This window comes from Ambystoma mexicanum, chromosome 13 (genome assembly GCF_040938575.1).
Source record: "Ambystoma mexicanum isolate Mex_15411 chromosome 13, UKY_AmexF1_1, whole genome shotgun sequence".
Lineage (NCBI taxonomy): Eukaryota > Metazoa > Chordata > Amphibia > Caudata > Ambystomatidae > Ambystoma > Ambystoma mexicanum.
The window spans coordinates 662,317,280-662,344,652 of record NC_090938.1 but is presented as its reverse complement, the minus strand read 5'-3'; the positions used below and the strand labels follow the sequence as shown (position 1 = coordinate 662,344,652).

At 48.1% G+C, this 27,373-nt stretch overlaps 1 protein-coding gene across 1 annotated transcript in view; it reads left to right on the top strand.

Moving 5' to 3' along the window:
• GPR179 (G protein-coupled receptor 179) overlaps positions 1 to 27,373 on the top strand; it is a 449,627-nt gene that overhangs the window by 239,369 nt on the left and 182,885 nt on the right. The window contains exon 2 of the mRNA XM_069634662.1: positions 10,692 to 10,800. Coding sequence (XP_069490763.1) covers positions 10,692 to 10,800 — 109 coding nt within the window. The remainder of the gene's footprint in view (positions 1 to 10,691; positions 10,801 to 27,373) is intronic.

Here is a 27,373-nt window from a genome sequence, read left to right as displayed (position 1 = left end):
TCACAGCTCCGAACAGTAGATCGGAGCGCTGTCAGTGATGGTTGGGGTCTGCTGTCCTCGTCGCCAGTGAAAGGATGAAGGCACACATGAAACCAGTAAGTACAGCAACAGGTTTATTTGCTTTCAAGTAGTACAGCATAAGACCCCCAACACATCCACCAGCATCCAATTCTCCAACTGACACTCCACTGACCCACAACATTCCATTACTCTGGAAACCACCACACTCCATCCCCTGTTCCATGTCCCACAGAAGACTGCATCATAACAATATTGATCTCTGCTTGCTCTTTAGGAACCTGTGGTTTGAGTTTTCCTATGCAGCGCTGTTTGTCAATGAGGCCAGTCCCAGAATGCACTATTTCTTATAGGTAGAGTTGTATCGGTTTCCTCTCTTTCTCACAGATGTTTTAGGAGTCCCTGATCCAGGGTGAGTAATTGGATAGACACTTATAGGTTTACAGAGGTTTCCCCACAAGGTGTTCTTCACTTGGAACAACCTAAAGAGAAGGTGCGGAGAAGGGATGAACTGTACTATATGAGGGTTTCCTGTCTAGCAGCGACACTGGTGCCCCTCTAGTTCTCTGTCTAATTATGTCCCGCTGTCACAGGGCTAAAGCCACAACCTGCTTTTTCACCCCTAAAGATAGTGCCATGGATTTGGCACCCAGCCCGCTCTTTGGCACCCCTTGCTTCTACACACTGTGGGCCTCATCACGAGTTGGGTGGTAACCCCGGCAGTATTACCGCTGGGGCTATTAGCCCTACCGCCAAACCCCCTGGCGCTATTAGCACCGGATCATGGGTTTGGCGGAAAGGTTGGTTCCCATTCCCCATTGGGCCCATTCGAGAATTCTCCATTCCCCATTGGTCCCAAAGGGGAATTTTCGCGCTATTACCTCCGGCGGAATTAGCGTCGGGCAGTAATAGCGCCGGAAATCGGCAAATCCGCCAAGCCCATGATCTGGCGGACCCTTAAATGCAGCAGTAATAGCGCTACCGTCGCATTTTAGGGTTACCGCCAGACTCGTGATGAGGCCCACAGTCTAAGGAAGCGGTCTTCAACCTGTGGATCTTTAGATGTTTTGGGCTGGGACTCGCATGATCCCTCAATATTGATTATGCAGGTCAGGACCGATGGCACTTGCAGTCCAAACACACAGAGAGACATAGGACCAGATTCTCTATCATTTTCGGGCGCACCTGCCTCATAAAAAGAAGCCACATTCACAAAGGGCATCTGAATGAGAGCCTCTTAGATGTGCTCATTCATGTGCGCTTTTTTCCTCCATTTGTGCAATTAAGGGGGCATTAAAAATGGCACCGCCCTGAATCCACAAACGTGCTGCGTTTTTACGTGCATTGAAACAAGGGTCATCCCCTGTGCCTTTTTGAAAGAGGTGCAGGAGGAGGCGCAAATCATGACGGGGGTTATTTCTGTGGTTCCTTGTCATTTCATCGCCGGAATTTTCAAAGCCTGGCATTTCAACGTGGAAATGTTCATTGAATTTCATTGTCACCCAAACCACCGCTCTGCCTCCGGTTTTACCTACGTCCTAACCCCCCCCAAACCCTTATCTGCCCTTTCCCAACCACCCCCAAAGAATTCGATGAACATTAGTGCACTTTGAAGTGGCAGGCTTTGAAATGACAAGGAACCACAGAAATACGATTCCTGCCGCTGTCATGATTTTCTTTTGAAGTGGGGATATAAATGCTCTTTTTGAGCCCTTTCCCTGAGACGGGCCATTTAACGGCCTGTGTAGGTGAAATGTGCTCGCAGCAAGACTGCCATACTTTATGTATGCAAGGGCACTGGACAGTGCATCTTTGCGCCAGTGTCAGGCCCTTAGAGAAATGCTCAGGTCATTTGTGCTGTTTGTTGAGAATATGGCCCATAGGTTCCAAACCCTCTGCCTAAGGGATATAGCAACCATCATGCTTCTTGATACAAACACTGTCTTGGGCATACAGAGCCCAGCATGCTCTGCTCGACATATGGAAACTCTGAGGATATAGTGCCCATCTGAACTCCAGAGATGTCGTGGCCGGCTCACTCCTGGGGAATATGGCACCCAGCTCACTCCTTTAGGGAATTAGCACGCCACTCAATTTCGCAGCCAATGCCAGTCTCACCTTTGTGTTAGACTGCCGCCTCTTGGCAATGCTAAAGCATGCAGTTTCCTTCCCGCAAGCTTTCTCAGGCTTCTCAAGCCCCTCACCTCTCTCATGGCTTCAGCTCTCTCAGGCCCTTGTAGTCCCTCGGGGGCCTCAGCTTTCTCAGCGCCATCTACCTTCTCAGGCCCCTCAGCTCTCTTTGAAACTTCTGCTTTTTCAGGACCCTCACCTCTCTCAGGACACTCTGTGTTCGCAGGACATTGTGCTCTCTGATGACCCTCTACTCTCAGGCCCCTCTGCTCCATAAAGACCCTTGTATCTCTCTCAAGCGGCTCAGCTCTCTCAGGCCTCTCCGCTCTCTGAGGACTGTGACAAATTGGGAATATTCATTGCTTCCCCCCAAGGGGTTCCACCCAGTTTTAGGCTAGGGAGGTGATCCCACTAGGCAAGATGCTCCCTAGGGATCTGGGCAGGTTGTACCTCACTGGGAGTGACTTCCCCTTAGGGGACAATGACTCCTGTTTCCACAAGGAACTCCCTAGGCCAAGCACCATATCTGCATATATGGGACTGCCTTCCTTAAGGAATAATGTGTCATCCTTCTATGTTGCTTAAAGTAATGTTGGATCAAACGAAGACAGAGAGAGTATCTCTTTAAGAAATGATTTATATATAACTGAGACGGGTGGATCACAAGAGAGGCAAGAGTAGAGTGTGCAGAGAAAGCGGAAGCCTGATGACATTATCATGCCTTGGAGAAGCGGGACTGGAGGAAGCCGTGGAGCCTGCGGCCATTGGAAAGCTGCAGAAAGTCAGCCGATGTGGTGGCATGACCACAGTCCTACCGTGGTGGGTCAGGCACCCGGTGAACGGAACCGGGACCATAACCGCAGGGTGCACTGACAGCCAGAAAAACCAGAAAGCCAAACCGATTACCCAAGCGAGTGCCGTGCCCAGCAATGTCACACTGGAGAAACATAGGCACCGGGGTGAACGGGAAACACGGGAGGGTGCCAGGGCAACCAAATATAAGAACTAGAGTGTGTGAAAGCCAGGAAGGCGACGCTCTCCTAGTAAACCAGCATAACTGAAGATACACAAAAATCATAAAGAACGTAACGAAAAGTGCTGGTTTGGAAATAGTGAGAAAGTGGACAAGAGAACCTTGGGAAAGAGGCAGTGGACCACCAGACCTAGACGTTAGAGTGGAGATTACAGTCCCTGTTACAGTGACCCATGTGCTGTCAATTAAGACTGTCATGTGAACATAATGAGGAGGGACATAAGCCAATAGGAAGAACCCTGGCGAGGGGAACTCCTAATACAAGCAAAAGTATACATAACCTAAAAGGTTGAATCGCAAGAAACCGAAAGTCATAAACTGAAAGGAAAGAGTGTGAGACACTGTATCAAGGGGAGACATTCTAAAGAAGCCAGTAAGAGGGATATAAAACCCATGAATGGTTGAGAGGAGCTACAAGAGCTCCTGAAGGAAACGCCAAGAAGGGCTTAGAGAAGAGCCGCATAAGGAATATCGCTTTTAAACCGAGACATTTTTATCTCGAGCCTAAAAGGAAAACACAACAAAAGCCACAAGAAAGAAAGAAGGCAAACACGGGAAATGATCCGGAGATGAGAGCCATTCTTTTGGCATGCATTACTTTTTCACATTAGTGGTAGGGTCAGATAGTTAGGTTTGTACTGAGGACAAGCAGGCACCCTGTGTTACTTTAGTCAGGCAGATAAGCACCCCATAGCAATAAGGATAGATAGGCATTTTCTTTATCATTTCATTAAAAGAAAGTTAACATATCCAAAATGAGTCTGACTCTTTCTCCCGACCCGCCACAGGGCCCTCTGCTCTCCGAGACCTCTCAGCTCTCTCAAGTCTCCTCTTTGTTTCTTTTCTCCTCTGCTGGCTTCTGGGAAATGCACTCAACCATAACAATGAAATGCCTTAGGCATGGTCTTCCACTCTTTATAGGAGTTCTGAGTCATTACTTTCTTCCTGCAAGCTCTGGTATTGGCTGGACCCAACTGAGTCGGGTTTGTCTCGCTTGAATTGGTTTATCTCCCTAATTCTGTAGTGTGGCTCGCCTGTAGCTTCTCCGTGCATTACCAAGACTTTAAATGGCATTGGGGCTATGTAGTGGCCACGCGGAAGTCTTGCGTTTCATGCGTAGCTCCATGTCTGCCCTGCCGGATGCCTTAGCAGCTCCAGCTGCTCCCAGTGCAATCTCTCCCGGGGTGCCTTCTGATATGAAAAGGTAGGCAGCCGTGTGGGGAGCAGCACTGCACTGCAGTCCTGATGTTCGCTCCGCGGAGATCTTGTCATGAAGGCCTGTGTTCCGCGCAGTGTTTGTTATCACCGTCCTCATTAATAAATGGTGAACTGGGCTAGGGAAGTGGGGACATGAATCGTCACTACCGTCTTTACTGAACCATCTGTATGCAGGGGATCTGTCATGGAGGGGGTACCTTGGGAGGAGGACTCTAGGAATCCCATCCTTGAATGCCTCCAGGTAGTACATGGTACTGGCACTAGAGCTCTGATAGGCTGCTTTTCCTGGTCCTCAACTCTTGGAATAGGGTCAGGAGCCTGAATTTCTCAGTCAGCCTTATTTCTTGAATTACTTCTCGCCGGGCATGGACTTGCAGTTCAGGGACTCTGCCGCTTTCCTTCAGTTTCCCTCCACTTTGCTCCTGCTTGCCTGCCCATATAAAGCATACGCCCGAGAGCGCTCGGCTCAGCCCAGTTTGGCCCTTAGCCTCCTCTCGGTCTCCAACTATGGTCTCTATCCTGCCACCTTACATCCAGACTCCTCCCGGCCGCTTCACTCAGCCTCCGTGGATCAAACCTGTCACTCTCATTCTACTATTTCCGGCTCCTTGTGAGGTTCTGGTTGTTTCTTTTCCTTCTCTTATCCATCTCGATGCTATTCAGCGGCCCCGGTATCTAACGCCCGGTGGGCTGGCGTCTCTCAATCATCTTCCTTTGACTTCTTCCAGTTGCTCTGCCAGACGGACAGCGGAGTGGTGACTCTCGCTCTATTCGCTGGCAGTCTTTCCCATAGAGGCCATGCCAGGAACACCTCCTAAGTCCTACTTAGACACTGCCTTCTCCCAGTAGCAGTACCATGAAGCGGATCACCTGACCGTTGAAATAGAAAGCAGACTGTTGCTCCAGGATCACACAGCATGGCAAACCTGCAAAGAATCCATTGGGTTTTTCCCATACCTAAGGAAGCCTAGTCGTATCTCTTCCCATTCCCGCCGCCCCCACCCCTGCTGTTGTACTGCCCCCCTGAGAGTAGCTGTATTCCAAACAAGACCCTGGTTGTGACACACACAGGCTTTCACACTGTCGGGCACTGATTTCTGGCAGGCCTACTATATATACAGCTCTCATCCTTTTAATTCCCCAGGGCGGGTTAAAAAGGAGAATTGTGTTTTGGGTGGGTGAGAGCTCATTGAACTGAATGGGCCGGTAGGAGGTTTGGCGGGTGACACACATACATGCCAACATTCTAGAGCACCTGGAAGGGAGATTTAGAGAAATGGAGTCTGCAATTGCAATGTGTTGGGCTTACAATCATTTTAGGAGGGGGAAAAAGTCGAAAAGAGCAATATTTTCAATTGAAATATCGGGAGGGTTGGCATATATGGAGAGAGAGAGAGAGAGAGAGAGAATGTATAAATACACTTTATTCCACCCCTGCATACGTGCCCCACTTGGGCCACCCCAGTCAAGAGTTCACATTTTCCCCAGAGCAACCCTCGCCCCCACCAAGGTCAAGGGCTGTGCTATACAGAGCTGTGTAACCTTGCCTTCTCTGCATGGGGCCTGTATCACAGACTCTCTCTATATATGATGCACCACTTACAAGGCTCCCCCCTTGAGGTGTGCACTTCAGGTACTTCCAACTCTCCCAGGCCCTCTGCATCTCAGACACCAAATGAATGCTTCTGAACCCTGACCCTGCCACCATGTGGGCTACCACGCAGACACTATACGAAACATGTAATGTAGGCTACATTTCAGAGTTCGTATTACCCCCAAGTGAGAGGTGTTTCAACCTCAACCACCTACCTCAAAAAAAAGGTATCTTTCTTTCAGTCTACTGGGCACTCCCACGAGCCTCCCTTGCCTTGTGTCCCTTGGGCACAGGCCGTTCCGCACCAACGTAATGCTGGAAGGTATTTATGCAAGAGATCACGTGTATGTCACCATAGTGACGTCACTGTTACTGCATCACGACCGCAATACAATTAGTCGTGTTATTAGTTTGTAAAAAGAAGTGAACGCCTCTGTGTGTTTCGCTTCCCTTTTTCTGTACGCGGATGCTACAAAACATTCAGCACGGTAATATGTTATGTTACTTGATATGTGTATAGTGCCTACTGCCACTGTCATGTCTTTGAAGCTCTGCGGTGGACGAAGGCCCTTCAGAAGACCGTAGACTGCGCAAACATGAAAATAAAAAGAGCATTATACCGCTTGCGAATAAACATTCGGATTTGGTGATTATTCAATTACTAGCAGAAGTGACAAGTTTAAAACATTATACAAATTGTGTTCAGGCGCAGAGATGACAGCTAATTCAGTGACTACGTGACCCCTGCACTGAACATTTCGTGCAACTCAGCTGTATTCTCTGGGTTGCAGCACAAGAGAGGAAATGGGTATTATAAATAGTCTATCAACCCCTAGGGCACCTGTTTACAGTGTTGTGGGCTCTGCTATGCCTTATATGCAGAACACATGCATGCTGAATTACATACAGTCCCATGCAAATTACATGCACAATTGTCAGATATGTCAAAGGTACATTCAACGCATGTCCTCTTGTCTGTACCAGAGGGCTATTGCAGTACTCGTTTCATAGTGGATACAAACGTGTTCATGGTAATCAGTACTACAGATAAGGGGTGTATTGGCCACTTTTACTCCCAGAAAATACGCAAATACTGCCAAAAAATAAAAATAAGGAGTACAAAAACTCCCATAAAAAATGGCAGACACACCAGAGCATGCAACCCTGCTTTCATCCACCCAGCCACATGGATATGTTTGGAGACATGCATCAGAGTATGTCCCCCCTGCTTTCATCCACCCAGTCACATGGATATGTTTGGAGACATGCATCAGAGTATGTCCCCCCTGCTTTCATCCACCCAGTCACATGGATATGTTTGGACACACGCATCAGAGCATGTCCCCCTGCTTTTATCCACCCAGTCACATGGACATGTTTGGACACACACATCAGAGCATGTCCCCCTGCTTTTATCCACACAGTCACATGAGTATGTTTGGACACACACATCAGAGCATGTCCCCCTGCTTTTATCCACACAGTCACATGGACATGTTTGGACACACACATCAGAGCATGTCCCCCTGCTTTTATCCACACAGTCACATGGGTATGTTTGGACACACACATCAGAGCATGTCCCCATGCTTTTATCCACACAGTCACATGGGTATGTTTGGACACACACATCAGAGCATGTCCCCCTGCTTTCATCCACAGTGCTCCATGGATTTGTTTGGACACACGAATCAGAGCACATCACCCTGCTTTTATCCACACAGCCCCATGGATATGTTTGGACACACGCATCAGAGCATGTCCCCCTGCTTTTATCCACACAGTCACATGGACATGTTTGGACACACACATCAGAGCATGTCCCCCTGCTTTTATCCACACAGTCACATGGACATGTTTGGACACACACATCAGAGCATGTCCCCCTTCTTTCATCCACACAGCTCATGGGTATGTTTGGACACACGAATCAGAGCACGTCACCCTGCTTTCATGTCCCTTGGCTTTCATCCACACAGCCCCATGGACATGTTTGGAGACATACATCAGAGTATGTCCCCCTGCTTTCATGTTCCCCTGCTTTCATCCACAGTGATCCATGGATATGTTTGGACACACGAATCAGAGCACGTCACCCTGCTTTCACCCACACAGTCCCATGGATATGTTTGGACACACGCATCAGAGCACGTCACCCTGCTTTCACCCACAGAGCCCCATGGATATGTTTGGACACACGCATCAGAGCATGTCCCCTGCTTTCATCCACACAGCCCCATGGACATGTTTGGACACACGCATCAGAGCATGTCCCCCTGCTTTTATCCACACAGTCACAGGGGTATGTTTGGATACACACATCAGAGCACGTCACCCTGCTTTCATGTCCCCCGGCTTTCATCCACACAGCCCCATGGACCTGTTTGGAGACATGCATCAGAGTATGTCACCCTGTTTTTTTTAATTCCCCCCCTGCTTTCATCCACAGTGCTCCATGGATATGTTTGGACACACGCATCAGAGCATGTCCCCCGGCTTTCATCCACACAGCTCATGGGTATGTTTGGACACACGCATCAGAGCATGTCACCCTGCTTTGATGTCCCCCCGGCTTTCATCCACACAGCCCCATAGACATTTTGGACACACGCATCAGAGTATGTCACCCTGCTTTCATGTCCCCCTGCTTCATCCACAGTGCTCCATGGATATGTTTGGACACACACATCAGAGTATGTCGCCCTGCTTTCATGTCCCCCTGCTTCATCCACAGTGCTCCATGGATATGTTTGGACACACACATCAGAGTATGTCGCCCTGCTTTCATGTCACCCTGCTTTCATCCACACTGCTCCATGGATATGTTGGGCCAGTAGCAGGCATAGTGCCACATGAAGCTCTGTTATTACTGCCTGGTATGAAAGGGTAAGCATGTTATTTTTAATAGCATGAATAACTAGATGCAGAGAAAAATTTCCTCCAAAACTTCTTTTTCACAGGTATAACGTTTTTACTCACTTATTAAATACTCCCACTGGGAATGAGACTTACTTTTTTACTCCCTAAAAAATCCTTTTACTGCCAACTTTAAAAAATAGTGAGTAAAATACTCCCACTTCCAAATCTTATCTGGAGCCCTGGCGGTAATACATAGCCACCTGTAAAGAAAAATAATGCCTCGTCCTTCATGACATCACTTGTATGCACACTAACATGTATGTACTTGCCATTGTTATTAATATTGTTCATTTATGTTTTTTAAAGGCTGCAACTAGTCAACAAATGAACGTAATGTTGTCGTAAATACTTATTTACAGATCCTTGCTTTCCTTAAATCACATTAGTACCTTTGGATGTTTAACCAGTATGCCTCCCGTAGCTGGACCTACAAACCTAATTAAATACACTTCTGAGTAGTTGGGCCCAACACACCCTCTCGCAGCATACAATGATCGCCTGTTCGAGTTTAGTGAGTTCCATTTCAATGTCTCTATTCCGTTCATCTCTTGGGACTGTTTGTAACACTCACCATCTTAGTTGGTGTATTAAATGATTGGCCCCCTAAAAAGCTTTTCACTAGTGGGGCATACTTAATTTTGGTTCAAATGTGTGAACGATGCTCACCAAACATTTCGTTTACTGGTCCAGTAGTCTGTCCTACAGATGGCTTGCACATGATAATAGAATACCATACACACACTTATGTGTTCAACAAATTGTAAGAGTCAACAAGTTCCAGACCGTCTCCTGATAACAGAATGCTTTGCCAAGATGGGCATTGTCTACATGAAAAGTGTCGAAGTGTGGGGTCTAGGCCCCTGCTGATTGTAAGTAATTGCTTCAGGATGTCCTTAGTGAAAGGACCAACTTGTCCCCCAGGTGTCTTGCATTGGTTGGTCCATACCTGCCAAGCATGGTTCCAAAAGGTGCCTGCTCTTTTTTTACCAACACTTTTAGTTGCTGACACTGTCTCAAAAAGATAGTGCTGCAAGGCCAATTCTCTCACTTCACTTGGCTTCAGTACATGGTAGATCGATAAATCCTGTTGCTTTGCCAGGCTCTCTTCTGGCCTGTTTTACCAATCTCTTCTGGTATCCCTGAAGCTCTAGCTTATGTTGAAGCGTTTCCGCTTCTCTGAAGAGGGCCAGTGTGCAATGTCCCCTAAGGATCCTCAAGAATTGACAATAAAGCGCCCAATCCACTTGCGATTTGGGGTACTGCTTTCATTTTGTAACAGAGCATTTCTGTCAGTAGTTGAGAGATATGCAGTTTAGTACTTGAGAGATCAGCAGTTCAGCACTTGAGAGATATGCAGTTCTGTACTTGAGAGATATGCAGTTCCGTACTTGAGAGATATGCAGTTCCGTACTTGAGAGAGATGCAGTTCAGTAGTTAAGAGATATGCAGTTCAGTACTTGAGAGATATGCAGTTCTGTACTTGAGAGATATGCAGTTCCGTACTTCAGAGAGATGCAGTTCCGTACTTGAGAGAGATGCAGTTCAGTACTTGAGAGAGATGCAGTTCCGTACTTGAGAGATATGCAGTTCCGTACTTGAGAGATATGCAGTTCCGTACTTGAGAGAGATGCAGTTCTGTACTTGAGAGAGATGCAGTTCAGTACTTGAGAGATATGCTGTGTTGAGCCCTTCCTTTCTTACATGTAGGATCCAGAGTGAAGGAAATTTAAAGGCTCCCGGTTCTTCTGATGTGACCAATGACATGTTCTTCTCTTTCAGGGGCGTGATCCGGCTGGAGGTGAAGCTGCAATCCCTGGATATCAATCAGTGCTCCAGCGGCCCTGGGTGGTTCACAGACACACATCGGTGCGACCTGAACAGCACACAGGTAGGAACCCCCAAAGCGCTTGCTGCATCACAACCCAATAAGAAAGCATTGCTGAAATTGGGAGTACCTAACCAATCCTAACCAATGAGAAATTCTACATGATCCTGCCCGCCCCATTTACCTTCATACCCCACGCACGCTTGTACTACAGAATAATAGCCCAAGCTGAGGATATGCGGATGGAGATTGTCACTAGAGAGGGCTACCTTTAGAAACCTGTGGTGACATCTGGGAAGAAGACCTTTGACGTGATTCCCCTAGCCATCCTTCGGCCATAGAAGTGGGCAGCTGAGACCTGCTCATTAGTATCCAGAAAGGCACGCAGATCTTAATTTTGCCCTTTTATGTACTTATTTACTTTCCTTCATTTTGAATTGTTTTGTAAGGTGTGACCCAGACCCAAAAGGGCTTCAGACCACCACACAAAGATCCAGACATATTCAAATTGAAAAGCATGTACATTATTGGATAGGATACTGAAGTAAGCAAGATGGTAACAAATGTATATTTTATACCTAGAGTAGTGGGGAGCTGGAGACTTCAGCATCCATGGCGAGGTACAGTATTAAGGGACATCCTTAAGACATCATCCAGAACACTTTGATTGGCTCAAACAATTAGGAAGTAGGATTCCAAGCAAATTCCGGGTTCTATCCCTGGGCACTTGCTTGGAATCCTCTTTCCTTACTGGCCAGGCCAACCAGAACGCTGCCTCAATGTGGCACTAGTTACAGACTGGGCCCACTTGGTCGCCTGTTCCTTAACCCACACCTCCCTTGTGCTGATTGCCGAAGCCGCTCCCCTCCGCCAGACGCCCTTCGGCACACACTTCCTTCTTACCTCAGTGTGCCAGCAACATCTTGGTTTTCACATCTCCTGCCTAGCTTAGTGTGCAGTGCTGCTTCTCCATAACAACCAGTGCTGGAAATCGAAAAAATGTACTGGGGGAACTCACTCCCCTCCCATCATTCGTACGGGTGGTGGGGGGAGTGAGTACCAGGTGGGAGGGGAGGCAGGTTGTCAGTGGTGTGGGTGGGTCTGATGGGCGTGGATAGGTGTACATTTTTGCCAGATGACAGCTTTGTCTTGTTCTGGCCCTATTCCTTCCCTGATAACACCACAACGAGCACCACTTTCCTGCCCAGGCTTTCATTTTGGTTAAACGAACAGTGTCCCTTATGCACCCGACCCCCACAAATGGATGCTAACAGCTGTAGAACCTGCGGGGGCTGGCTTCACGCTGATTGGGTGCCCTAAACCCTTCGGAGCTCTGCCTTCTAGTACAAGGGTCGAGTTAGATGACCTTCACTATGGCTGTGATGTCATTTGAAAATACTATGTTGGCGTGGAAGGGATGAGAGAGGAACCTGACATGAGGATGGCGAGTACACTAAACACACAAAATAGATGGAGAGAGGGGAGAGGAAGGTGACAAGAGGCGAGATGCATAGAAAACATGTTCTAGAACACACATTATATGTGAGGATGCAGAGGGCCACACAGAGTAATTGCCATGGGGAGTTGTTTGGAAGGTTGCCTGCGAGGTCCAAGAAGTTGGTCTTCGCAAATATCAGTGTTTAGCGCCCCCCAGCATAAGACCTCTGCGAGAAGGGGATGCGAGGAACCAGGAATGAGACCGAGATGCAGAGGACTCATGGTGATTGGTATAGACTTTTATTAAATCATAAAGGGGTTGGAAAATGCCTCACAGTCCCTAACCTAGGAGGTATTGCCCTAACTCAACCAAAACTAAGGGAATGTGAAGTGTCAATATGTCCAAAGCAAAAATATCCGGTGTCCAAAAATCCTATCCTAGCCCTCGCATTCTAAAACGAATTCTAAGGTGTGAAGGGTATTGTCTTTGGCTTAGAAAGTGTGCAAATGTTCAAGTTCAACAAAAGGTATAAATCCAACAAAAGTTCAAAATGGATAATATTCACAGTTCCAGAGGAAATGACTCCCTTCCACAGGATTCTCTCCGCCAAGTTCAAAGAATAACTAAGTTCTTTAAAGCCCAAGAGTATACTTTCCTCTAGTGTTGCAATTTACTCCAGGGGCAATGTCTCCCTGTCTCGGGCCTTTTTCCACATTCAGTACTATTCAAATCCTAAGGGTATGGGTCTTCCTTAAGATTACTTTTCCAAGATAACACAACATTTGTGCGTGTCTGTGAAGGCATCATGAAGCAACAGGTTCACGATTGGTTCTCAGAAGACTTTATTGACTTAAAAGTCAGGGTGGAGTAAGGCCTAACTTGCCCTATGCTAAGGTGGGATTTCCCTACCTAAGGAAAACTAAGGCTAGTCTGCGTCAGGATGTCCAAATCAAATAGCTGTCTGTGTCCAAGTGGTAATATGCAATAGATGTTTTACTGCCCCCCATGAGTTTGCTCATAAAAGTAGAGCCCTGATCGGTCAGTATTTCTTTTGGAAACCCCACTAGTGAAAAAAAGGGATCCTGCGCTCCCTCTGTGGCTTGAGCAGGACCTCCTTAAGTTCCGAAAAAGCCTTAAGACCTTTCTCTTTACCTCTTCCTTCTCCTCCTCTCTTCCCTGCTAATCATACAATGGTGTGGCTGATGTGCGGGCCATTATGTATCCTCGAGGCCCAGACCCCCCACATCTCTCATCCCTGTAGCTGACTATTTACTGGGCTTACTTAGGCTCACCCTTGGAGGTTGCACTTACGTTCTTCTCTTCTTAGCACTTCACCCCGAGCACTTCTCCATGAGCACCACAGCACCTATCTCTTTCCCCCTCCCCTCTGCACTTGCATGTTCTGAACACTCACAAGCCATAGTAGGTTTGTCTCCCCTCCCCGCTATTCTCTTGATTTGTTTGTACTATTAATTCAATTATTTATCTTTGTTGTAAGTCATTATCTACCTTCCCCTGCCCCACCCTGTAGCCCTGTGGGCGCTTTGGAACAGTTTGGCTAATTGTATGAGCGCCTAACAAAGGACCAATAAATACATAAATAAATAAAATAAATGGGTGTTCCAGGATCTGCTGGGAGGTATTGGCTGTCAGGGGAAGGGCCTCTGCATAGCGAGTGGCATAGTCCACTATTACCAAAATGTACTTGGTCTCTAGTTTTGTTGTTTCCAGGGGTGCCTACCATGTCCATACCAATTCTTGAGAATGGAATTTCAATGATTGGCAGTGGCTGTAAGGGAACTGGTGGTGGTATATGGGTACAGGCCTTTTGGCAAATGGCACAGGACTGAATGATGTTTTTAATGACAGCATGAATTCCGGGCCAATAAAACGTATTGATAATCTGGTCCTGCATCTTCGTTTGTCCTAGATGGGCACCAGTCAGGCGGGATTGAGCTATCTCCAGAACTTCTTGTTTATGATCTTTTGGGACAAGTAGTTGTGTTGTTACTATGCCCTCTGAACTAGTGTCTCCCCGGGACATTAGCCTGTGTCTCAAAAAGAAAAAAAGGGACTCCTCTCTCACAACCCTCTTGCTCAAGTGTAATTTGTAAAAATGCTTCAGCCAACAATGGGTTGTTCTGTTTGTTCAAAGGCTAGGTCAGGAACAGTTTCTGCGTCTTCCTCTCTGACCTTTCTGGGTTCTGGGTTTTGAGGGGCATCAGGTGCATCATCCGCCTCCCCAAAGGCTCAAGTACCTTCATCTGTTACCTCCTTCCCAGCCTCTTCCTTTATCCTAGGGAGCACTGCTCTCTCGAGTACCCCTTGTACAATCCTATCCCCCTGATGGATTTGGAAGGGATCCTTTCCATGATTCTGTAATAACACTTTGTCACCTCTTAAGTCTGGATCTATAACTCCAGCCAATACATGTATTCCAAACCTCCGCGCCAGCCCTGATTTGGGGGCCCGTCTGATGTAGGTGTTAGGGGGTGGAATCAGAATCGAATCAGTTGGTATTAATCTTTCACCTGGGGGAATGATCTTGTCCCTACTGCTACAAATATCAAACCCAATAGAGCCCTAGGTGGCTACTGAGGGGTCTGATGCTCTGGCACTTAACTTTTCAAATCTTAGGGTTCCCCAACTAGTATAGGTTGAGCCGCATCCATCTCCAGACACCGTTTGTGAAAGCATCATGAAGCAAGACACAGACAACAGATTCAAATTTATATTCAAAAGTTTTATTTAACTTAAAAGTCAGGGTGGAGTAAGGCCTAACATACCCTATGCTAAGGTGGGATTTCCCAACCGAAAGAAAACCAAGGATAGTCTGCATCAGGATGTCCAAATCAAATAGCTGTCTATGTCCCAATCGTATACTTGCCCTCACAACTAACTGTATACAATGTGTAGGGTTGTCAGCTTCAAAACGGACACAGTGTTCACAAATTCCAAAGAAAGTGTAGAGCCTCTTCCTGCTCTTGGCTTCTGCTCAGCTTCCCCTTGACCAATTTCAAAACAGTTCACAAAAGACTGGGGTTCCCTTCCCCAAGAGTTCACAGTATCCAGCTTTACCAAAACAATAGAGTTCCTTGGGACACTTCCCAACTCTCCGGTCATTAGGACTCTTCAATGGTTCACAAAACAACTCTGTTTCTTGACTTCAAAATCATATGAACAGCTTTGCACAACACAAGCTTCTGTAGGAATAATTTCATTGACATTCTTTACAAAGGGCCCTCAGTCTAGGCGCAGTTGTCACACGGTCCACACATTACAGGTCAAGCAACCAATACCCTTTCTTATCTGTTTTCCATTAACAATTGGCCATTGGTCTCCTTGAACAGTTAAACTTGTTCCTTGCATCAATGTTACTCTTCCAACATTTTGCTGTAGCCTAGTTAGCCACCATGCACTTTGTTACATCTTGTGTATTCTTTTCATACTCTTCTTGGATTTTCCTTGGCTTTTGCCATCACTTGCGTTCCAACAATTCACTCTGTGGTATCTCTCACTTGCACAACCTTGTTTCCATTCCACTCCTAAATACTCATAAATTGTTTTTGCTTTATGCAGCATTAAAAATAGCTCATAATGTCTTTCAATTAGTTCGGTATTCTAAATATCATGCTTTTGCTTTATACAACATTCAAAATAGCTTCTTTTCACTTTCAGTTCATTCACTTTTCCAAAAGCACTTATTTCCACATTCCTGAAGTGCTTATAACAATTGCCCATTCATTTGGTAACTAAGAGTGCATTTGTCAAACTCTCGGAGCACCCCGGTATGAGTGTTTCCCTTTTATCACTCACCGGCTACCTTCGGCTTCACGCCTGCTCCTTGCACTGCCATCTAGCTTCTGTGGTCTCTGCTCTTCTTCCGTGGGGACCGGGGAGAGCACTGCTTGCTCTCTGGGCGTTCTGCAGCCGCTGGAGTGTTCCGGCACCCACAGATCCTGCTGCATTCACCCATCGAGGAGGGTGTGCAGGCCTTCCAGAGCCTCTCGTGGCAGACCTCTGCCATGGTGTCCTCCTCTCCTGCCTGACTCGGCTTTCGGCTCCCACTCCTCTCGCTCTCCCGCTAGCTTTTCTCCCGCTTGTGTTGGCAAACTGCCCCTGGATTCCTTCCCGTACTCTCCTTGCTGTGCAGTCAGGCTTCTTGTACCTAGTGGGATTGTCAGAGGTGTGGGTCATTTAGTTTAATTTCCTGACCTTGAGGAAACCTATTAGCTCGACATGCCTGGCTATTCCAACGATATGCTTCCATAGCCCTCTTCTTTGTCTCATTGCCAAAGTGGTGTTTGGGGTGGTTTGAAAAGGAAGTGGTCATTACTCTGTGCTGCCTCCTAATATTCTTGGTACTTGACTGATGTGTGTCTGCATTAACAACATAAAGTGGATATGGGTTTCCTCACCTATATGAGGATTTGTCCTCCTAGTTGGTCCCTTCCTCGCTCCAGTGTCAAAATGATCATTTTGGTGGACATTTCCAAAGGACGAAACGGGAAAGGGCTGACAGTAGACTATGAAGGCTCAGGGGATAGAAGGTTCATTTTGGAAAGGGAATGGGGATACCATGTCTCACCTAAGGATGTCCTCTTCCCACTCCTCAAGTTACCTCCACCCAGGTGATCCTACCCCGCATATCCACCTCCAGTTGGAATCCAAAGGCTATGGTCTTTCCCTGGCCACCTGAGAAGAGGATTCCGGGGGAAAAGAAGTGAGGACACCTTCAGTTTCCTTACAGGTGCCAAACCCGCAAAACACCTGGTATACTCCCCTGCCAGGTTCTTTTGTACAGTTATTTTACACAAATTGGGTGCAGGTCCCAGACTGGCAAAACCTCTGGTAAACTCTCCTGCCAGGTTCTCTTGTACAGTTCCTTTACACAACTTGGGTGAGGGTCTCAGACTCACAAAACACCTGTTATACTACCCTACCAGGCTCTCTTGTACAATTCTCTATGGGTGCAAATCCCAGATCCGTAATTCGCCTGGTATACTTTCCTGCCAGGACTTTATGTTGCAATCTCTCGTTATCATTCAGAACAAGGGCGCATGGGTTTTGCTCAAGTTACTTTATGGCAAAGCACTGTGATGATGAAGATGACACTGATTCCAATGAGGATTACTCTCTTCCCCACTCTTAACAACCAATTCACTCTTTCAAGGGTCTCTTTGCCTCAGTTTCGGCATCCTGCGTTCGCTCACTCCAATCATACATACACGGGTACTCGCTTCAGTATTTGCTGGACTCGAGCGGGTTTCCCCAGTTAGAGGCACGTAGCGCTCTCACTCCTTGCGTCTGAATGAAGCCTGTTCTGGCTTCCAGTTCCCACCATGACTTCATTCTTCCTCAAAGGGCGAATCCACGGTCAACCGGGACTGCTTCACTATGCGGCCATTCTGGAGCTTGCCTCTGCACCTCTCTTTTCGATTGCAGTGCTCTGCGGCCGGCGTCGGAACAAAGCCAATCCTGGCTTCCGTTCCTGCTGCAACTTTCTTTTTCCTTGTCTGGCGACTCCTCGGTCAACCGGTGCTGCTTCACTATGGGGCCGGTCTGATGCTCACCTCTGCACAGCTCTTCTTGCCTGCAGTGCTCTGCGGCCACGGCTCTCGGTCCCGTCTACTTTCTGGCCTGCCAGGCCAGCCGGGAGTGCTTGGGTCAGCTTCCTCTCTCGCAGCCTCCACTTGCCTGACTTCAGGGTTCACTCCCGGATTGGGACCCCGTCTGCTCTGCAAACTGCCTCTCTTGTCGGTCTTCAAGCTGACGATTGGAAAAGTAAGCCCTCCACATCTTTCACTGGTGGCTGATTTAAACCCCCGCCTCCAGGCTGGAAAGGCTCTTGGACCAATGACATTCTTCACAACACTAAACTGCGCATTATGGTTCACTCGTTCTCATGGCAGTCCTCTTTCTTGTCTCAGGACATGTTGTTTTTCTAGATGTAAAGTTTTCATAAGTTCTGTCAGCAGCTTTTACAGGATGTTAAAATGGGGGTTCTCACAATATGCTATCAAGGCATGGGGAATGAAGGGGTATCCCTAAAAGGAAAGGGGGTATACCATGTCTCATCTGATGATGCCTGTCCATCCCTCTGAGGGTCGCCTCCACTCATGTGGTCCTCCCTCACATAGCCACCCCCAGGGTCAGTATCAGGTAGCGATTGCTGTCCCCTGGCCACATGAGAAGAGGCTACCTCCCAGAAAGGAGTGATGACATCATCAGATTCATCATAGGGTGCTCACGGAATTGGGCTGAACGATACATAAAGAGTTCATGTTAGTCCACGGGGGTCCATAGCGGTAGGATGTTCGCAGAAATATGATCAGTCTTGCACTTAGACCAGTGTGTGTCTGTGAAGGGATCATATCAGATTACTGGCAACCTACCTGTAGATCATCATAACAGGAAGGTAGCAGTAAAGGTATGAGGCACATTGTGTCCTAAAATGGACATTGTGTCCTGCTGCAGTCCAGCGTCATAACTATCATTGGACATGGAAATTGTTTGCGCAGTACTTCTCAAAGAGAAGGGTCTTCAGTTCGTGTAGGAGGGATGGTGCACAGCACATCCCTAGAAGCGAGTTCTGAGAAGGCTTGTGCAAGAGTGTGATGAATTCAACTGCCCTGCACAAGGGTGAGCTGAGGCTTAAGTGCTTACTCAGCCCGAAAACTTCTACTAACCTTGAGCCAACACAATCATAAAGGTAAAACGGGCACAGCTAAGAGATATACCTCTTTTGCCTTGTGTGGCATCTTGGGGCGAGGCAAGGCTATACTCTCAAGAGGGGTGTGAATGTTGTTCAGTAGCAACCAAAACAGTGAAGTATAACAGTCCAAATTAAAGGAATGCCAAATCAAGTTTCTATAAAAATATATATACTTTAATTAAACACACCATGTACAATAATAATTAGAAAAACACTACACAAAACCCACTCTGAGGAAAGAGCACTGAATAAGCAAAAATAGTAAGATGCAGCACTCTGAGTAATGAATCAGGGGTAAATGACATGTAAAAAAACAAAACAATGTTCTGTGAGGTTGCAGGAGTAGGGCTCTGGCACAAGTGTGGCATGTTTTTGGTTATAAACTTTTATATTCCTAAAGCTAAGAGGGGTTTCCCTGCCTCCAAGAAAACTAAGGAAAACTGTTAGAATGTTCAAATGAAAGTAGTCTGTCGCTGTCATTTCCCAAAACCCTACTTCCGACCCGAACACTATTAACAAATGACTAATGTGCACGTTAATCTTAAGACCGAAAACTGCCTGCAGACCGAAATCTGGGACAAAAGCTCCAGGACCGATGAATGCACATTTACCAGGTACGCCAGAATATCATCTGCAAACAGGGACAACTTAAAACACGTTTCTTCGCACTTAATACTCTTGATGGCCGGGTGAGCACGAACCGCAATTGCCAGGGGTTCCAGGGACATGGCACAGAGCAGGAGTGAAAGGGGGCAGCCTTGCCTCATTCCCCTAGTCAACGGAAAGGAGGCCGACAACTTCCCGTTAACTAGTACTGTTAAGAGCCGTTTGGAAGCCATATAAAGCTGCAATCCACTGACAAATGTGCGGACCAAGTCTAAACTTCTCCAGAATCTGCAACATATAGAGCCACGTGACGCTGTCGAATGCCTTTTCCGAGTCCAGTGACATCACTGCAGCATCAGCATCTGCCCCTTGTGCCACGTGGATCAGATCAATGGTCTTCCTAATGTTGTCGAAGCCCTGCCACCAATGAATAAACCCCACCTTATTGCCATGAATTAGAGTTGGGCGAAATCTCTCAAGCCTTCTTCCCAGGAGTTTTGCCAGTATCGTGACATCGGTATTGAGTAGTGATATGGGTCTGTATGAAGAACAATCCGCTGTGTCCCTACCCTGGCTTGTGAATAACCACAATGTTGGCACTCAACATAGAATCCGGGAGGATTTCACCCTCTAGCACTGTTAAAGACCTTGGCAGGATGAGGGGCCGGGAGAGATTTAAACATTTTATAAAACTTAACTGCAATTCCATCATCCACCAGTGTAGTACCCAACTTCAATTCCCTAATCTTCAAGGCCACCTCTTCTGGTGTAATAGGGCCCTCGATAGTATCCACTGCGAGGACTGACAGACCCGGCATCTGCAGGGAGCTGAAGAAGCGTGACATCTGCGCACCATCCCCAGAGCATTCTGACCTTTATAGAGCCTCGTAACATTTTCAGAACTCTTCCCCTATAATTGCTGGGTCAAAGTGGCCCTCGCCCTCCGGGCTGTTGATCCTGATGACCAATTTAGCCTTCTGTGCTTCCTGTAGTCTCCAAGCAAGTATGCTATCCGCCCTATCTTCCTTCTCATGCTATTTCTGCTTTGTGGTATGATATGATATGTTATTCATAACGTGCGTATACACAAGTGTTTCAAGGCGTGACAAGACAAGGTAGGGAAGAGAGAGGGGGGACGAGACAAACGCTCTTACTAGGCCTTGTGTAATTCTGATCGTGCAAGTGCGACAGCGCAAAGTGCAGGGTGAAGGGAAAGGGAGAAGTGCAATCAGGGGACAAATTGCTCTGAGTAAGTGCAGCAAGGGCAGTGCGGCTCTGGGTAAGTGCAAGGAGGCAGGGGACTGTAGAGGTTGCAGTTACAGCCCTAAGTGTGTGGTAGGCCCGGAGGCAGTGCAGTGGAGACTGATCATAGGGGAGCCTGGTTCCCGGAGATGTTCTGAGGGTAGCCAGTCAACCAGTCAGTGCAGCAGACAGGTAGTTCAGCAGTGGAGCGAGAGAGAGAAAACAGGAGAAAAGAAAGGTATTGAGCTGCTTCCGGAACTTTAGGTGGTCCGGCTCAAGTTTGAGAGGTGCAGGGAGACCATTCTAGAAGGAGGCACCTGCAGAGGAGAGTGATCTACCCCCCACTCTCTGCCTGGAGAACTGCCTGACCCTTAGAGAGTTGGAGGTACTGAGTGAAGAGCTTGGGAAGGAAGGTATTTTGGAAGAAGGGGTCGGATGAAATGTGGGCCCTGGCCCCAGAAAGCCTTGTGGATGATACAGAGTGTCTTGAATTTGATCCTTGCAGCCACCGGCAGCCAGTGTAGGGATGTCAGGGCTGCAGAGATGCGGTCCCTGGCCTTGAGGCCAAGGATAAGTCTTGCAGTCCCTTTAAAAATTGGAGCTTATTTTCCATGTCCTGAATCGACAGTCTTCAACTGTGATTTGTAAAGACGCAATAGCACAGCACGATGGGGGTTCAGACCCCCAGCCCTCCCACCATCCGGCCGATGTTTCTCTATCTTTGATCAACGATCAGCCTCTTCCCTTTGCCTTCCCCTCTTCCGCTGCACACCAAACCCAATCAACACCCTTCTAATAGTAGCCCTAAACCCCACCCACGCACACCAGGCACTGGTCTGTCCCCCATCATTAATCTCAAAATATTCCCCATTGTGGGTCAGCAGGGTTTGAACTATTCCTTTTTCCTTCAATAAACGGCCATTGCAAGTCCACCTACCCAATGGTATGATATGATATTTTATTTGTATCGCGCTCGTACACAAGTGTTTCAGAGCGCGACAAGGCAAGGCAGGGGAAACAGGGGAGAACAAAACCACGATCTTACTAGGCCCAGTGACATTGAGAACGTGCATGGGGAAAGGGAAAGGGGAAAGCGCATGGAAGAGTGGAAAGTGCAGAGCAGAGGAGAACACATAAATAATAATAAATACAAATAAATAGATAATGAAGCAATAAACGGGGGTAGTGCGGTCAGCAAGTGGCAAGTGCTGTGTTTACGGAAGCAGAACAGGTTAAGTATGATAAGTGCATAAAAGAAGAAAATCGGGTGTGGGGGACTATAGGGGTTACAGATACAGTCCCCAGTGTGAGGGGTGGCCGGGAGGCAGTGCAGAAGGGTGGCAGGGTGAGCAGGTACCTGGTGGACAGAGGATGCCAGGTGCACAGTGCCAAGAGAGCAGATCAGCAGGGCAGAGCGGTAGCAAAGGCAGATGCAAAGAGGAAGGTCTTGAGGTGCTTCCGGAAACCAGAGGTGGTTCTCCTCATGTTTTAGAGTGGCAGGGAGGCTATTCCAGAGCGAGGCCCCAGACGAAGACAGAGATATCCCCCCAGCTAGTTTCTTTGAAAAGCGACTGACCCTGAGGGAGTTAGAGGTAGAGGAGCAAAGGGCTCGAGAGGGGAGGTATTTGTGGAGGGATAGCTGAAGGTATTTTGGGCCCAGGCCCCAGAAAGCCTTGTGGACAATGCAGAGGGTTTTAAATTTAATCCTTGCATCCACTGGGAGCCAATGGAGAGATTTCAGAGCTAGAGAGATACGATCTGAGGGCTTGAGGCCAAGGACAAGTCTTGCAGTCCTGTTCTGGATTAGTGGCAGAGGGTGAAGAGTAGAGGCAGGTAAATTTAGAAAGAGGCTGTAACAATAGTCCAACCTAGAGTGAACCAGAGCTTGGGAGACAGTGAGCTTCTGGGGGAAGGAGAGGAAAGGAAGAGTACCTCTGAGGAGGTGCAGTAGGAAGTTTGACTTTTTAGAGACCTCTGAGATGTGGGAAGAGAAGGAAAGTGTGGAGTAAAAGATGACCCTGAGGTTCTTAGCTTCGCAGGTGGGGATGGGAGGAGGGCCAAGCGAGGCCTGCCGGAGAGAGAGGGGAAAGGATGGAGAAGGTGTGCCGATGAGGAGGATCTCCGTCTTGCTGGCATTCTGGCAAAGATCATTGGCGGCACACCAATCTTGAATGGCAGTTAGGCAATCCGAGATGAGAGAGGGAGAGGAGGTGGCCGAGGGAAGCCTGAAAATGAGTTGAGTGTCGTCAGCGTAGCACTGGAAATTTGAGCATTGAGTGGCAATGCAGTGGGCGAGAGTTGCCAAGTATTGGTTTAAAAGCCAGGGCGAGAGGTTAGATCCCTGGGGAACACCACAGGTAGAGAGGAAGATAGATGATAGGAAGGACCCCAGTTGGACCTGGGATGGTCGATCAGAGAGGAAAGAGGTCAGCCAGGCTAGAGCCTGATCGGTGATACCCAGGTTCTCACGGAGACGGTTGAGCAGGATGGTATGGTTGACCGGGTCAAAGGCAGAAGAGAGATCAAGCAGGATGAGGACATAGGGAATGTTAGAGTCAAGGTTGGAGAGCATATATTCGTGGATGTTCGGGAAAGCAGTTTCCATGCTTCTGGTCGCTCTGAAAACAGACTGGTGGCCATGGAGACAGCCAACAGAATCAGAATGAAGGTTAAGCTGAGAGATGGCCAGCTTTTCCAGGAGTTTGCCCAGAAAGGGAGTAATGGAGATTGGGCGATAGTTAGTAGGACAGGAATGATCCGCTGTGGGTTTCTTGAGCAGAGAATGCACAAGGGAGTGTTTCAGAGGGGAGGGGATCCTCTGGCAAAGGAATGGTTGCAGAAATCAGCAAGGGCCGGAGCGAGGGTGTCAATGTGGTCCTTGATGGTTTTAGAGGAACAGGGATGAACCTGTTTTGACAAGGCTTTCATAGATTGGACTTGTCTAGCGACCTCATCAGGGGAGAAGAGAGGAAAGGAAGAGAAGGAGGGAAGGCGTAGTTAAAGGGGGGGGTTAGCAAGTGCAGACTGTGGGGGAATAGGAAGGGAAAGGGAGTAGAGTGAGGAGAAGGTGTCCTGGGTTTTTGAGATAAAGTGAGAGGCAAGGTTATTGCAGAGAGCCTGGGAGGCAAGAGGAGGGGTGGAGACTGCAGCAGGGTTGGCAAGATTTTAAAGAGTTCGGCCGAGTTGTTAGATGCCGCAGAGACACAGGCTTGAATGTGGACTCTCTTCTTGGTGCAGACAGAGAGTCTGTATTGCCTTTGGAGCAGGCGACAGGCCAGTTTGTCAGAGGATGAACAAGAAGCCCTCCATTTCCTCTCAGCCACCCTACACTTACCTTTAAGTGTAGCTAGGTCGGAATCATACCAGGAATTACACTTGGCTTTGGACTTGAACCGGATCCTCATGACCGGGGCAAGAGCATCAAGATTAACAGAAATGGAAGAGTAGAGAAGGGAAAGGGTTGTGTCCAGGTGTGAGTCAGCCGGAGGAGAAGCAGGGGGGGAGAGAAGGTGGCAGCGAAAGCCTCAACTGACACATGCTTCATAGGACGGATGCCCGAGAAGGTAGGTGGCAGTGTAGGTGTGAGCTTGGCTTGGGGGGAGGAGAGTGAGAGATAAGGAGAGAAGGCAGTGGTCACTCCAGGAGAGAGAAGTGGTCAGAGGGAGAGAGAGGGGGAGGCTTGAGGAGATCAGAACATTGAGTGTGTGTCCAGCAGAGTGTGTCGGCCAGAGGGGAGGATAGAGAGTGAGAGGGAATTGCAAAGGTCGTGAAAGAGCAGAGATGAGGGACAGGGAGAATCGAGGTGGATGTTGAGGTCACCAAGGAGGAGGAGTTGAGTGGTAGAGGCCAGGAGGGAGGAGGAGAGGTCAGCCCACTCAGAAAGAAAAGAGGTGATTTGCCCAGGGGGCAGTAGAGAGTAGCAACAGTAAGAGAGTGGCTAGGAGAGATTGAGAGCCTGCAGACAAGGCATTCGAAGGAGGAGTAAATCTAAGTGGGAATGATAGCGGCAGGAATCAATTCTGGAAAGATCAGGGCTACACCCCCTCTGGGCCGGGTGGATCTGGGTGCAGAGAGGATTTTGTAACCATCAGGGAGGAGAGTGTCAAAGCTTGTGACAGAGCTGGCCGTGAACCATGTCTCCGTAAGACCGGGGTCATCAAGGTCAAGTTCTTCAAGGAGGAGGCAGATGTCAGAGGAGTGTTTGACAGCAGAGCGAGAGTTGAGAGTGGCAAGGTGAAGAAGGTTGCTGGCCTTAAAGACTTTCCGCAGAGGGGTATAAATCAGAGGTACAACCTGCAGAGTTGTGGAGGTAGCTTGAAGAGGGGCAGAGGAGGAGCGAAGAGTGGGCGAGGTAGCCAAGGAATGAGAGGAGGGGACAGCCAGAGATGAAAGGAAGTTGATGAGGTGAGAGAACCGCCTATCAAAGAGGAGGAGGTTATCCTGAGGACCATGGACCATGACAGTGCCGTTTAGGTAGCCATTAAGGATGACTCTGGAGGAGTCGAATGAGGCCACGAGGACTTCCCAGCGAGTGCCACTGTTAATGGGAGAGGAGGAGACAGGACATAGCACAGAGATCATATGGGGGGTCCATAGATCTGGCGAAAGAACAACAAAGAGGATGTCGGTGAGGGTCTGTCTGGAAGAGGCGCTGGTATAACTATCGGCGATAGGGAGACCAGGGTTTGAAGCCAAGATATCCTTTTTAAACTTCTTCTTTCCAGACTTAGTGAGAAGGGAAGGATAGTTGATTGAGAAGCAGTTAGAATAGATGGGAGAAACAGAAAGTGCCATGAGTGGGAAGAGAGGAGGCAGAGGGAGGAGTAAGCAAATACAGCAGTATAGAGCAGTCCCTGGGCTAGCAGGTAACAATCGGTGGCCATAGTTAAATGCAAAAACACACCCAAGTTTGACTTTCCAGTTAAATGCAAACCACACCCAATTCCAATTTAAAAGAGGGCCCAGTATTTAAGGAAATTAAAATGGGAGTGAGATGGTGAGGGTGAGTTTGGAAATGGCTTCAGAGGAGTATATAAAAGGGAGGGAAACTAACCCATGCAGAATGTGGTTAGAGTCATGGTAGTCCGAATAGTCCAGGGGTAGCAGCCTCAGGGAGCGTTGGGCTGTGGCAGAAGCGGAAGACTCGTTTAGCGACCTGTCCTGCAGACAGGGAAGCTGACATGGCCTTAGAAGTGGGCCTTTGTAGATGGTGCCGCATTTTTTTTTTCTCTGAAAATCGTGCTTCACACACTTAAATGCACACTGATTTTTAGGGCTTATCCTGCAGGCTGTTCTGCTCTCTGGCGCATGTAGAAATGAGATGAAATGGCCAGCCAAGCCACTGGTGTGGAGGATCAGCCCAGGGAAAGCTAAGAGATGAATGGAAGAGCCAGCCTCCTCGTGGGCCCTGTAGATGGTGCCGGCTCCCGCCTCTCGGTTGCTCCGATTGGGCAATGAAGGCCCAGGCAACCAATGGGGGTGGGATTCACGCAGGGCTACAGGATATCAGGCACATGAAGAAAAAGAGCGGCCATCTTGGAGGGGCCCAAAATCCAATGTGAGCAGGTGAGAAAGCAGCAGGCACGATATTTAACCCACAAGCTGGGTGCACAAGGAATCATGAGAGCTACAGTGTGCAATCCACTGCCAGCCCAGCCAATTCAATAATAAAAATGCGTTCTACAAGCCTATCCCCCCAAATACCACCGGGGCAAGATCATGGTCCGACGACGGAACCAGAGGAACAGTTACCAAGGAGACCAACCCTTTCAGTGACGCGTCTATAAGAACCATGTTGAATCTGGAGTAGGAGTCATGGACCTGAGAATAGAAAGTATAGCATTAGGGCATCAGAAACCCCCAAGTCATGGTTAATACCATGGAAATTACTGGACTTGGAAATCTCTGCCCTAGATATCCCCACCTCGTTGGTCTTTACCTATCCCTATAAGGATCCAAGACCATATTAAAGTCACCCCATATTATCAACTGTCCCTCCACACATATTTTTAGTTCCTCCTTTAGAGCAGCCCAAAACTCGATCTGGCCCTCATTGGGCCCATATACCGACCCTATTGTTATTGAACTCCCCCTCAGCAGCCCTTTGACTGCAATAGCACAGGGGCAACTCGCTGGTTTTGGAAGCAAGACTACGCAGAGCAACAGAGGTTTGAATCCCCGATCCGCGCTTACAAACCAAACACAGGTACGGTATTAGGCGCGTTATAAAAACAAATAAAAATAAATAAATGTACCTACCACCTGGGTCCCGGAGGAGCTTGTCCACCATCAGCCCAAGCCTGTCCAAAACAACTATAGCCACCCCTCTTTTTTTAACCTGCGCCGAGGACTGGTATACCTCACCAATGTGCCCGGACTTCAACCCCGGAATGCCACCCCTAGGGGAATGGGTGTCCTGCACCAGGAGCAGACGTAGCTTAGTTCTTCTAAATTCCCTAAGTACGAGAGATCAGTTCATGGGGGAGTTTGAACCCCATGCATTGAGAGATCTCACCACAAAATCCATATCTATATCTACTATTAGGGCACTTCACACATCCTGTCGCGATCACACCTGAGCTTTGGTTTATTTGCAAAACAACCCCTTCCTGCCGATAGAACTGAACATCGAGTTT